General features: G+C 41.9%; 1 protein-coding gene across 2 annotated transcripts in view; it reads left to right on the top strand.

Moving 5' to 3' along the window:
- The window catches only part of LOC121883476 (glutamate receptor ionotropic, NMDA 2B), a 48,976-nt gene that overhangs the window by 21,662 nt on the left and 13,807 nt on the right, over positions 1-13,507 (top strand). For both annotated transcript variants that reach the window (XR_006092223.1, XM_042391759.1), the window contains exons 6-11: positions 190-361; positions 4,795-4,948; positions 5,669-5,794; positions 8,350-8,579; positions 8,713-8,873; positions 9,578-9,765. Coding sequence is in view for 1 of the 2 variants with exons in the window: in XM_042391759.1 (XP_042247693.1) it covers positions 190-361; positions 4,795-4,948; positions 5,669-5,794; positions 8,350-8,579; positions 8,713-8,873; positions 9,578-9,765 (1,031 nt within the window). In the remaining variant the exon portion in view is untranslated. The remainder of the gene's footprint in view (positions 1-189; positions 362-4,794; positions 4,949-5,668; positions 5,795-8,349; positions 8,580-8,712; positions 8,874-9,577; positions 9,766-13,507) is intronic.

The raw sequence follows: 13,507 nt of genomic DNA, 5'->3' as shown, positions 1-13,507 counted from the left end.
ATGTTAATTTCCCACGGCAGCTTTACAGAGCCCGAGGTAGAATCGGTTCACACTTCATCGATGTGAGAGTGACAGTGTCAGACACACTAAATCACGATTACAATTAGCAATTCAGACAGAAGCAAATATTAGATCAAATATCTCTGTATCTCTCTATCTATCTCTCTATCTATCTCTCTATCTTTGCAGTAACCAGACGAAGGAGTCAGGGATCTACATCAAGCGTTGCTGTAAGGGTTTCTGTATCGATATCCTGAAGAAGATTGCCAAGTCAGTCAAGTTCACGTATGACCTTTACCTGGTTACTAACGGCAAACACGGCAAGAAGATCAATGGAACATGGAATGGCATGGTGGGGGAGGTGAGGAGATAACTTGTGTGGGCGTGTCTGTCTCATCCTTTTATTTTGGCACCTCACTCTGTCAGTAGCTGTGTGTAATGTGTTTGTGGGCTATTGGTACGGATTCCTCTGTGTCAGTAGTCTGTTTCTTGTTGGTACAGAACTATTACGCATGCACATTGGTATTGATTGCGCAAGATCACGTGGTCAAATTCAAATTGTTTCAAAATGGAGGAACATTTATGCTCGCAGTTGATACACCAATCCTACCCGTGTTTTGGGTTAAAATGTTTAGGTTTAGACACAAAAACCACTTGCGTAGGGTTAGGATCATGGTTTGGGTTAAAACAGCAAAATGCGGTAAAAATGTCCTGTTTAACGGCACTAAAATGACTGACATGATGGTAAAAAATGTCTGCTTAGTGGTCTACAAGAGGTCTTGCAATAAATACTGGAAACCCATTCCATAGTAATACAACAAACTACTATCGGCACGGAAAGTCGGTCTGGACCAACAGTCTGTGGACTGCTGGCACCGAGTCTTGCTCTTTGTCAATAGTCAGTAAATTATTGCACCGGTTCCATAGCCGGTGCCAAGAAAGAATACTCCGATTCACTAAAAGTTTGCTCAGAATGAGCAAATCTGAAAGCCTTGCCTCTAACAATGTTCAGTCAGTGGAAAGCTGCCAGATTTCGCAGGTCAACAAGTAAAGCCTCTTTGTGCTTGTCATGGTCATGCATGTGTAAATTATATGACAATCTCATCAATTTGCCCACATTGTATTAATTTGTTGGCAAAGCTTGCAAATGAGGATTGCATCTGATTCACACTTTGCAACACCATCCTATCATTATTGATGTTAAGACATTTCAGAGTGGCAGTGTACATTGCAGAAAGACATTGGCATATTTGGCAACATGCCAGCCAAGGAAAGGAGGATGACATCATTCATTCTCTCTGAGATCAGAACAGAAATTGCTCAGATTACAAAACAGGCTGTAGTGCATAGAGTGGTCAGGCTAGGTGCAGTTTGCAGCTGAAGTGCACATTTGAGTTTACAATTAGATACCTAGAGCCCATGTGCTTGAATAAAACAAAGCGTATCTTTTTGGTAATATTTGATTAAACCTGCTGAGAGTTTATCACAAGAGACTTCAAATTAGTGCTAAGGTGAAGGTAAAGAAAAGATCAAAATGGGAACACAGTTACAGTCTGTGTTCTCTCCTTTGGGCCTAATGAACTGTGCTATATTTAGCCTCCATAGGAGGTGCCCAAAGGGTTAATTTCCTCTTTGAAGTGTGTTTTCATACCTTGAATTATGAGCTTTCCTTTCCGGGTCAACCTTCTGCCCAGGAGGCCTAACACTTATGTCAGATGGGCTAAGCACCTCACCCAAAGGTGCATACAGTTCAGTCAGCTGCAACAATTCACTTTGGGCTCTAAATATTCCTTAATCGACATTGGTCCCAAGGTAAGGTCATTGTCAGTTCTCATACTTCAAGCTATAAGAGCAAGCGGCTCTCCTGCTGTCTGACTTTGGCTATTTGTTAATGAATGAAAAGCAACAGATCGATAGAACCCCAAAGGTCACAGGTGGAAAACATGCTCTGTCCCTCCTCGTGTGGACGGTGAAGTTTGAATAACCTTCAAAAGTCAAAGACAAGTGTCCATTTTCTCCTGCAGTGAAACTTTTGCTATTCAATTTACATTAAACTGACCCATTTAATCTATTATATAAAGCCGTTTAAGTCATCCTGCCAGGCAGCCTGTGTCTTTAGTGGGCACTGAGCTGTAAGTCTGGTCACCTGTAATAAACTCCATCACCCTGACTAAAAGCACCATAATGTGCCGTCTCCTTCTCACCTCCACACAGATGAATGGTCATTAGGAGGAGGGAGGGGGGTATTCATCTACCCCTCTCTCTCTCTCTCACACACACACACACACACACACACGTAAACACACAACAGATACTTGATGCATGAATGATCACAGAAATAAGAGAAAACATGCATGAATGCAGACACATGGACACAGACAGACAGACACATCCAGACCGCTGCACAGAGAGGACACACTCATCTCTCTCTCTCTCTCACTCTCACTCACTCACTCACTCACACACACACACACACACACACACACACACTTGATCATAGTTCTGCTGTATCTGCTGTATCTAACCCGTGTCCTTCTCCAGTTGGAATACAGCCAAAACTACAGTATATCTCACACTCTTAATGGACCGAGATCTGGACTGATGCTGACACACACACACTGACTCACGCGCACCAGGACGTGCCACAGCACACTCTTGAACACTCACCGAGATCACTGAGGGCCTTTACACAATTTGCCACAGCTCGGAAAGACAAAAGATCAAAACGAAAAGAAAAAAAAAAAAAAAAAAATCAATGAACGTTTCGAGAAGGCCTACATTTTGTCCTAACTCGATTCTAGCAGTCAGTGTCAGATTTCACGGGCCACATTGAATACCCCTAATCTACAATATTAGAGGCAATACACTTGATTACATGAGTTTGGCCTCGCTAGCAGAGTCACATAAAGACACAAGCACACATACACACCAGCTGAGACACATACACACACACACACACACACACACAAACGCAGATCCTCGCTCACTCATTCTCAATAACACCCACATGGGTCACTTTCATAACACGGAGAGAGAACAAGTCGTAGGAGGGAGATGGAGAGAACGAACGGAGAGAGAGGAAGCGAGTACACTGCTGGATGGACTCGTTCTCTCCCCCGGGGAGACGTTCGCACATTCAAGCACCGACACACACATGCACATCCGTACTTACACGCTGACAGAACAAACAAGATCGAAAAGTTACAAATGCGCGCGCACACACACACACACACACAGGAATTACACAGGCACACACAAACACACGGACACTCAGAAGCAGACGCTAAACGCTAAACTGCAGATAATTTGATGAGTAAATGCGTAATATTCTTGCCGCCTATAAAGATCCACTTCACAGGTGGGGAACAAAGGTTTGCTCCCTTCTCTTTCTGTCTTTTTCCCTTTTATGACTCACTCATAAGCACAGACACACACACACACTCTAACGCTGAAGCACATACTGGAGCTTTGACTCACACAGTCACACACGCCTTATTAACTCAGTGAGGCAGTCTCGTCCTAGTTTACCCCTGTGCTGTAGGGCTCTAAAATTTGGGGCTAAATATACTACCTGTGCAGCGGTACTGAAGGGAGGGAGGCAGGTAGAGGAAGGAGAGGCATTGGGGCGGCTATTTCAAGCGGCCATGACCCACTGTGGTAACCCACTTTCTTCCTCCCTCTTTCTGTCTCTCTCCCTCCGTCCCTCCCCTGGTGAGCATCACGAGTGTCCATCCCGAGCGCTGCGTGTAGAAAGTGTGTTGGCCTCCTGTTGCTACCTGCCACGCTTCATCTTAATCTCTCTGACTCCTTTCTCTTGTGTTTTTGTGCCTCGCTTTGCTCGTTATAATTCTTTCCCCCCTTTTCTCGATGTATCCACTTTTCTCTCAACCTGTCCCATCTGCTCGTGTCACATTTGATTTCCCACGTTTCCCAAAATACCTTTTGACAGCCAACAAAGAGTGCATACTTTAGACATGTTACTGAAGAAGGCAAGAGAAACTTGGTTAACACTAGAAATATTCCCCTTTACTACAAACTTGTTGCTAAATTGCATAGTGGTCAAATGAAACATTGGTATTTTGACCTTTTTCTACAATGTATTCTCTCCGTATGAGATGCTGAACATCAGTGTAAAATGATGTGTCTAGACAGACTATATTGCTCTTGACTCTAATATTTACTCTTAATATATTACATGTCTGAAAACATCTCTGCTGAAAGGCTCAGTTATGTTTAGTCACTCATCTAGAGGAATAGTAACAGAGCCATCAACAAAATGGACCCAGAAATGCAAGGGGCACTGGAAAAAAAACCTGTTTCAGTAGTATTAAAGTGTCTGCACTATGCCCTTTTAAAACAAAGAGACTAAGGATGTCTATCTTTGCTCCTGTGTACGTCTGTCAAACATCTGAACAAGAATCACCCATGTCTGTTAAGACTCCCAGCACAATCACCTTCGAAAGATCTGATGATGTGATATGCTATTTTTATACTTGTGTTTTCATCTTTTTATGTTTTTATGCTGTTTTTATGGCCACAAGCTATTCTTTAATTTGTTTTTGGATGTCTTTTCTTGCCACAGCACACATGACATTCCCCCTCAGGGAAAAGTTTAAGTTTAGGTTTTAAGGACAGAATTTTCCTTTAAAGTGCACTTCATTTACTACTGAACAATGCGTCAGGAGTTATGTGGTGGTTTGAGGGATGGATGGATGGATGGATGGATGGAGGGATGAGGGATGTTGAAATAATGGATGTTCTTTCTCTTTCTGTCTGTCACCGCCTCTTGCCTAGGTGGTGTTAAAAAACGCCCACATGGCCGTTGGCTCCTTGACCATCAACGAGGAGAGGTCAGAGGTCATTGACTTTTCCGTCCCCTTCATCGAGACGGGCATCAGCGTCATGGTCTCCCGTAGCAACGGCACTGTCTCGCCCTCGGCCTTCTTAGGTAACGAGCGCAGCCAGCTGTCAAAAGTTTAGGGAGGGTGGCAGAGATGGGTCGAAGGAAGAGTCTGAATTTGAATGAGGCTTTTATGAAACAGTAAAAACAATGCCGACGCTCAGTCTTGTAGGATCTTCTCTGTATGTCATTTCACTGGTTATTCTGACAGACTGACAGCGGTAGATCGATCTGTCGGGCCACATTAGGTTGACGTCCACTTTTCCACTTTTAGAAGTTGAATTAAAAGTGATTTAGTGGACGCGTCCGCTGATTAGAGCCAAGTTTTAATCAATTTCTGCCATGCGGATGTACAGCGGAGTGCATTATAATATGGCTAACTGTTTATTTATTCTCTCTTTCACTCTCTGTCTCTTTGCCCTCTTGCGTTTCCCACTCCTACTCCATTTCTCTGACTCTTCCTTCCTCTTCTCAATCTGGCGCACCACATTTGCATATCTCTCTTGCCCTCTCGCTTCATTTTCTCTTCCTCTCTTTCTCTGCGCCGCCCTCGCTCTTTTTTTCCTCTTCCTCTCTCTCTCCCTCTCTCTCCCCTGACGTCTCTCATCTCTTCCCGGTTTTCTGCCTCCTTACAACCCCTTTTCTCCTCTCTTCTCTTTTCCTTATCTCTGTCCGTCCACACTCCTTCCCTCAATCCCTCGTCTCCCCTGTCTCCCTTCATCTCCCTTCATCTCCCTCTCTCCTCTCTTCTCCTCTCTCGCCCTCCAGAGCCCTTCAGCGCGGATGTGTGGGTGATGATGTTCGTGATGCTGTTGCTGGTGTCAGCAGTGGCTGTGTTTATATTCGAGTACTTCAGCCCTGTGGGCTACAACCGCTGTCTGGCTGACGGCAAAGGTGAGAGGCCTCAGCTCAACACACACGGAAACATAAACGCAGACACACACACACAATCACACACACACAGGCATTGCACCTGTGGTGGGGGGTGGTGGTGAATTGCACTACTGTTAAAGGATATAGATGTAAATGGATGCAGATACTTTCTCTTACAGTCTACCAGCCCTCCCTCATCTCCTCCATTTTTTTTTTTTGCTCATAACACACCAGATGGAAGGATGCCCTTAGGTTGAATTTACCAGTGAAATGATGCCTTTGCAACATGTGCACAAAGTGATGGTTTACCTTGGAAATACAATTAGATTTTCAGCGCTCACAGCATTATAGGATTTCATCTTCTTTCTCTTGCAATCTTTTTCTTTAATCCTCTCACCTACAATGTCATTCATATACAAATAATTTGCAGTAGTGAGTCTGTTATGTGGGAAATGTAATGCTAGTTATATTACATTTAAATCTAGATAAAATGATGTTTACAACGAATGCATCTGCAATTTGTTGACTGCCAATACAAATCGTTCCTGCAGAGCATAGGCCACTCAAAGCACTTGGTTGATGAAGGTCAGTTGAAGGTGTTGTTAGCTCGAAGAAAAAAAGATGGGATGCATCAACTTTTTGGATTTAACAAACATGTTGGATGCAAAACACAAATTTAATTGAGTTTTAATTTTTTGAGATTTTTTGAACAGTGAATGTGAGGATGTTTAGCAGCCAAACCTGAATGTCTTGGATGTGAGACTAACACCCCGCACATGAAAGCAAAAAAAGAAAAAAACAGATGACGGAATTATAGATCCAAATCAAACCAAAGGCTATCTGTACACCAAATTTCAGCCAAACCTAAAGTGATAGCTTAATATTTAATGTTTAAAGAGGAACGAATACATGAAAATACTTTGATCTCTGCTGATGGAAGTTTACTCTGCAAATGAGGATCCAAACTATGCAGAGAACATGGCGCAGAGCGATTCGATCCTCCAGTGAAAGTGTTGGATGAGTAATGCTCCAACTAGTAATTTTCTCGAAACAAGCAAGCACAGGTACAGAAGCTCTTCAGGATAATGCTTTCTGTCTGTAACAGTATCAGTATATATTGTCTTGTATGAATTATCTTTTGCTGTGCACAAAGACCGACAGAGACACAGACAAACATACTGCCGACCGCCTCCACATATAGACGAGCCATCCTCGCTGACCCAATGACTTCATTCTCCTCCTCTCCTCCTCCTCCTCCTCTTTCTCTTCCTTCTCCTCCTCCTTCTACTCCACGCTGCTCTCTTTTGATCATTTACAGGTGCGTCTCACCGCACGGCTTTCAACACACCTCCAATGTTACTTCTTCTACACCGGACAAGTCATTTGCATACATTTCCATATTTCCCAAAATCACATGTCAGCTCTGACAGCAAGGGGCTAGTTTTGTGTTAGATCTCCCCAGCCAAAAAGATAAGAAACAAACAAACAGAAAAAAAAATCAATGTCTTCCCACAACTCTATCTCTGATGTGGCTATATATAGACAATGGTGATCTTTTTTTCATTCCTCTCATCCTTCATCATGTTCTGGAGAACATTCCTCCCTAAAGTGCTGTTCTCTTCTGTGTGCCTCCTTGTTTTATCTGCTTGTGCTGTGGGAGTTTGGTATCATGAAGAGTGCAGATCGAAGTTTGGACTCAAAGGATTTGACACAATCATGTATCAATGGCATGACTGCAGATTTGTAAAGTCTCTGCCCGATTTCATTTAACCAACTTTCTTGCAAACTTCACAAAGGAGATATTTGGCAGGATAAAGTCAGTTTGTCCATGAAAAAGCTCCATACAACAATACACACCCACATGTTTGCACACAGGCTCTTTTTCTCGCTCATACACTCACACAAACATTACAATCCAACTGCTAATCACAGCATAATGACTGGAAGGAGGCAGACTGCTGTCAGTTCAGGGGTAAACTGAATTAACACAGCTCCAAACTAATTAAAAAAGGATAAAAATGTATTAATTGCACATTAATGTGTGATGTATGTACATAGCTGATGTAAGTGACATAAAACAACATGACTAAGAGTCTGCAGCCACGCTACAAGCTCTGTGTGGTTATACTAGATACTAAAGGCTAATGCTAGCATAGTCAACATGCTCACTAAGAAATTGCTAACAGGTATAACATTTACTACATTCACCATCTTAGTTTAGCATGTTAGCATGCTAACATTTGCTAATTAGCACTAAACAAAAAGTACAGCTAATGCTGATGGGAATGTTTTTCAGGTATCTGAAATCAAAGTACTGAACAAACTAAACATTTGACCTGATGATGGCACAAGAGAAGGGGAACATGAATGTGGACTAAAGTGGTGGACCAACCCACAGATAAATGGTCATTCGTAGAACCATGATGCTAGCATGGCTAGAAAGTACAAGTAAAATGTTCAAACTGAATAGTTGCCATACCAGCGTAACCTGGAGGATATGAGTATATTACCTTCCTAAAGCTAATCTAACCATTAATTTGTCAGGCAGTCTTTAACCATGACCATGTTTCTTTCAGAGCCTCATGGTCCATCTTTCACCATTGGTAAAGCCATCTGGCTGTTGTGGGGTCTGGTCTTCAACAACTCTGTGCCAGTGCAGAACCCCAAAGGCACCACCAGTAAGATCATGGTATCAGTGTGGGCCTTCTTTGCTGTCATCTTCCTGGCCTCCTACACTGCCAACCTGGCTGCTTTCATGATCCAGGAGGAGTACGTGGACCAGGTATCTGGTCTCTCAGACAAAAAGGTAAGATGGAAGCAATCGGTTTGATGCTGTGCCTCTCTCTTCTAATCTCTTCTCCTTTTTTGATCGGTACCCTCAGTTTGTAAAGTAGATGTTTTAACATGCCTCTCTCAATCGGTCTGTCTTCTATATTTAGTTCCAGAGTCCCAACGACTTCTCGCCTCCGTTTCGGTTCGGCACTGTCCCAAACGGGAGTACAGAGAGAAACATAAGGAACAACTATCCAGAGATGCACTCTTACATGACAAAGTTCCATCAGAGAAACGTCAACGAGGCTCTGCAGAGTCTCAAGTCTGGGTGAGGATCTGCACAGTAAAGTACAGCTGCGGTTCATTTTGTTTCATTTTAAAGCCAATATAAACCAAATTTACTCTTATCCATATATAAAGATTTTAATAACACATTTAAGACACAATATAGTATTTTTTAAATACCTTTATAAAAACTTAAGTCCCCGATTGACAAAATAGAACTATCATCTACAGATTTTTAGTGTTGTCTAAATAAATGTTCATTGTACTGCCAAGATTTGCCTGGATTTTACTGTAGCAGTTGTGATGATTGTTAAGAGAGTCAAAGGGACTGAGTGCAGTTGAACAGCATCTTGAAATGATCACATGGTGCTTATACAGTATACTGTAATATGAAGTGCAAATTCTGGGGAAAAGAGCTTGAAAAATAATGAGCGTTAAAGTCCCTTGTTTATGTCATTCTTACTTGTCTTCATGTAAATATATTGTAGCTGATTAACTCCAATAATACTTTCACTCCCCCTCTTCAGTTTTCATCAAGTGTGCCTTTTCGCCATTCTGTGTGCCAGCTCCAGCCTTTGGCAAACCAAGTGGAAGTCTATTACGCTTATCAGCAGCTTAGTGCTATTTAGCAGGTTAATTGGAATGTTGTAGCTGTGATGTCTGACTCCTAAGTGCTAATTAATTGTAACCTATCTCTCTCTCCCATTCTCTCTCTCTCTCTCTCTCTCTCTCCCTCTTTTTCATTAGCAAACTCGATGCTTTCATTTATGATGCGGCCGTACTGAACTACATGGCTGGCAGGGACGAGGGCTGCAAGCTGGTGACCATTGGCAGTGGCTACATCTTTGCCACCACAGGGTACGGCATCGCCATCCAGAAGGAGTCACTCTGGAAGAGACATGTGGACCTGGCCATCCTGCAGCTCTTTGGAGATGGTGAGACAACATGCTGTTTCCTCCCCTGTTTTATTCATTAATACTGCACAATATGATGTGCTCAGTGAAGACTCTGGCATGCATACAGCTGTGCTGTGATGAGTTTTATTTTTAATGACTCAAAGGTGCACCAGATATTCATTGAGATAGCACATTGCTTTACCAGAGAAAGAAACAGAACTTCTGTTTAACAGCATTGACCACAGATTTGAAGCTGCAGGTTATTTCAAATCGCTTCTTTTAAATACTTCGGCCGCTGTTTCTATTGGTTATGTAGCCTCACACACACTTCTCAGCGTAAGCCTCAGGGGGGAATTCAAATTATTAATTAAATATTATTTTTACCCATCATCTGACAATCATTTGCATCTTCAAGGGTATTTTTGTGATCTCACAGGTGTTTACTGTCCATCCGGGACAAGAACATCTTTGCCCGAAGCAAAACTAATGTCTAAATTCAGCATTTCCACAGCGGACAACTTTATACAGCAAAGAAGAGAACAGGAGGGCCATGTTTGCAGTGCTGTTGCTCAAAGCTGGGCACAGTCTGTGCGTTGAGAAGTCTGTGTGATCAAGTCACAGACTTGGTTATGATGATAACGTTGTATTCACCGAGTTTATTGCTGAAATCTGGGACAAGAAAAACAAGGGGTCAGCTCAATGGACAAGTTGTAAACAAGTTAACAGATTATTTTAACCACTTTATTTGAATGAATTTGAAATGTTGGTAATAATCCCTCATTGCGTAGAAGACTGTGTGTGTGCACAACTGCAGGAATTATTATAGGTCAAAGATGAACCAGGAAGTTGGACTTTAAACTGTGATGGATTTTTACAAAGGACAGTTTTGGTCTGATGGATTTTGTGTTTTTTTTCCAAACAAGTCTGGCTAACCTGCAGGTTTGTTTAAAACCTGATCTGATCACATGACTGCTTGTGTGTCTTTCCCTGTCTCACTTATTTTACCAATGTCACTACATTCCCAGATCCAAGAAATTAAGTTTGTGTGTACATTGTCATCATACGTGGTAGAAACGATGGCCAAACCTATGAAAATAAAATCCAAGTTGCAGTAAACCATAATCATCCTTTAAGAAGTAAGTTTATTTCTCATGTATATTAATGAAATTCTATATTTTCATGCAAAAATTGGCTTCTCAGGCAGGAAGATTTTAAGGTTTCACCTACTGCCAGTTGTTCAGGATGAGGATTGGACAGAATTTGTGCATCCAAAATATACAGTAATTCCACTCTCACATACATGAAGTACACACAGAAAAGGTAAGACAGTGCTGCCAGGAATATAAGAGATTTAGTTCCACCGTGGGGGCCCTATGCTTTATGATCATGATTGCTTTTTATGGGAGAATGTCCAAGCTCTCCAGGGCTTGTTCTTTTGAAACACACTTCATTCCTGTCAGCTCGAGCTGGAACATTAATGAGTCTGAGAACGAGGAGGGAATGAAATGAAATGTGTTCAAAATGTCCATTCCTAACCCTGATATATGCTTTATGGTTTTCAAGCAAAAACTCTTAATCATAAATAAGGCGAAATGTCACAGACAACGGCTGCTCGCTGAGTTTATCGACTTCAACAGTCTAATTTCACAATGTCCTGTTTTAATATACAGCTCTATTCAGAATGGGAAATGTAATGGAAGTTTGGAATGGAAGTTTGGAACGGAAGTTATGTGTGTGTGTGTGTGCGTGTGTGTGTGCATTTTTGTGTGTATGTGTGTTGTAGCTAGTTTATTTGGGTATGGTCCAACATGTTGTGAGCATCCTGAACCAAGGGCCCTCCGGGGGCCCACTATAGTGCGTCCCAGTTAGGGGTGCCAGCATAGCTCCTGGTGTATTTCAACACTGTGTGTGTGTGTGTGTATGTGTGCGCGAGTTTGTGTATGAGTGTGCGTACATGTGAATATGGGTCAGCCCTCTGAAAATGAGAGTGCCTATGTGTGTAAGCCTGAGACGTGTGTGTGTGTGTGTGTGTGTGTGTGTGTGTGTGTGTGAGGGAGCAATAAAGAGAATGCTGTAGAGATTCTGACTATTTATGACACAGGTTTATTTTTATCAGCCTACATATATTTCAATAAGAGTGACTGAATTATTGAATATAAGTTATTTATATATTCAACTTCCAAACAATTACTTTCAAACATGTGTATGTGAGACTAATTTGTGTGCGTCTATGTATGTATATGTGTGTTTGAATATGGGTCGGCTCGCAGTAACATCCCTCGGTGCCGCTGCAAAAGCATGGAACCAGGCGGCCCTGTCTCGCCCCTCTCAGGATTTCAATGTCACTTTGCCACGCCTCACCATCCACTCCCCTCCTGGTGGCCTAGAAAGCGATCAGACTCACATGGAGAGCCCACTGGCCCGATACGAAGGCTGGAAGGTAGTCTGGGTAGATTGACGCAGGCCTGAGCAAAAAATACATCACAGCTGTTGCGAAAAAGAAACTGCAATTTTGATTGGTGATTTTCTGATTGGCTGTCGGATGGAAAGTTTTGAAGTCATTCGCAGCATCTGTTGAGCTGAATGACCTTTTGCCCTTGAAACCAATGAAAGACCTGTGCATCGTTTCAGAGATACCAGGCGTCAGTGATGAAATAATTACTTTTTCTCCAGTTCTAAAATGTACTTTGTAAAACTTCTTATCTGGCTTTTGACTGTGAACCACTTTCGGGTATAGTTTTATTCTGTTCTTTAATGTTTAATTATGAAAAATGACAAGAAGTAAGAATAGGGGAAACAGGAAAAAAAAATATAAAGAAATTATGAGCTCTTGGACAACACAGCTGAGAGCAAAAGGTTTTTGTGCAAATGCTCACTGAACTACCTCTGACAGTCTACAATTTAATGTGACATTTCAAGCCAAACGTCAGCTGCAACGTTATTCTGTCGGTTGAATCTTTCAGTGTCCTTTATTTTATCCCCGCAGCATTATTCTCCACAGAGTAACGCACCATAGAAGTTAAGGTTACAGGCCGCCATCACATGACCTACTCAGGTGATGAAGATAGTGAGATGAGGTCGAAAGCACAGGAAAAAGCTAATGAGTGAACTTTGAGTTTGATTAGTTTGATTTTATTTGTCAGACTACTGTTTCCAAGGTCATGACAGGTATGTGTAGTAGTTATTTCAGGTGTTTGTGGGCATGTACTGAAAAAAAAACCACATGAATCAATCTAAACACTATTATGGTTGCTCTGGAAATAGTTTGATTGTCTTTGTGCCTCCTGTAATGATAACATGACATTAACCTACCAAAATGGATGTGATTTGGAAAATTGCAGTGAAGCTGTCACACATTTACTCTTTATTAAATGTCACTTTTTACAGCGTTGGGCCTTCCTAGCAGTCAAAGCATACTGTCTGCATTCAAATCCAGTCACAGCACCATGTTTGCTCTGACTTTCTACTGTCAGCTGTTTGATAAACATAAAAATCATCCTTAAAAAAACAAATATTTTTGCATTCCCCACTTTTTTCAAGGGGGTTACCAGATCATTTCCCTCCTTTTTAAAAAGGAGCTTTTGCTAGATAAAAACAAATGACATAACCAACATCAGCATAATGACATTCTAACTTTCTAACAATCTCCAACATGTTGCACTTCTTAAGATCATTTTTATTTCAAAAACTAAACCCAAGCTGTCTTGTCAGCGTTGCCACTGTCACATCAAAATGGCTGCTAAATGGTCACAGTTCACAGTCAGTCCCTCAGTGCATAAAA

Source organism: Thunnus maccoyii, chromosome 18 (genome assembly GCF_910596095.1).
Source record: "Thunnus maccoyii chromosome 18, fThuMac1.1, whole genome shotgun sequence".
In the NCBI taxonomy this organism is placed as follows: Eukaryota; Metazoa; Chordata; class Actinopteri; order Scombriformes; family Scombridae; genus Thunnus; species Thunnus maccoyii.
The sequence above is the reverse complement of the archived record's forward strand: the minus strand, read 5'-3'. Positions and strand labels throughout refer to the sequence as shown.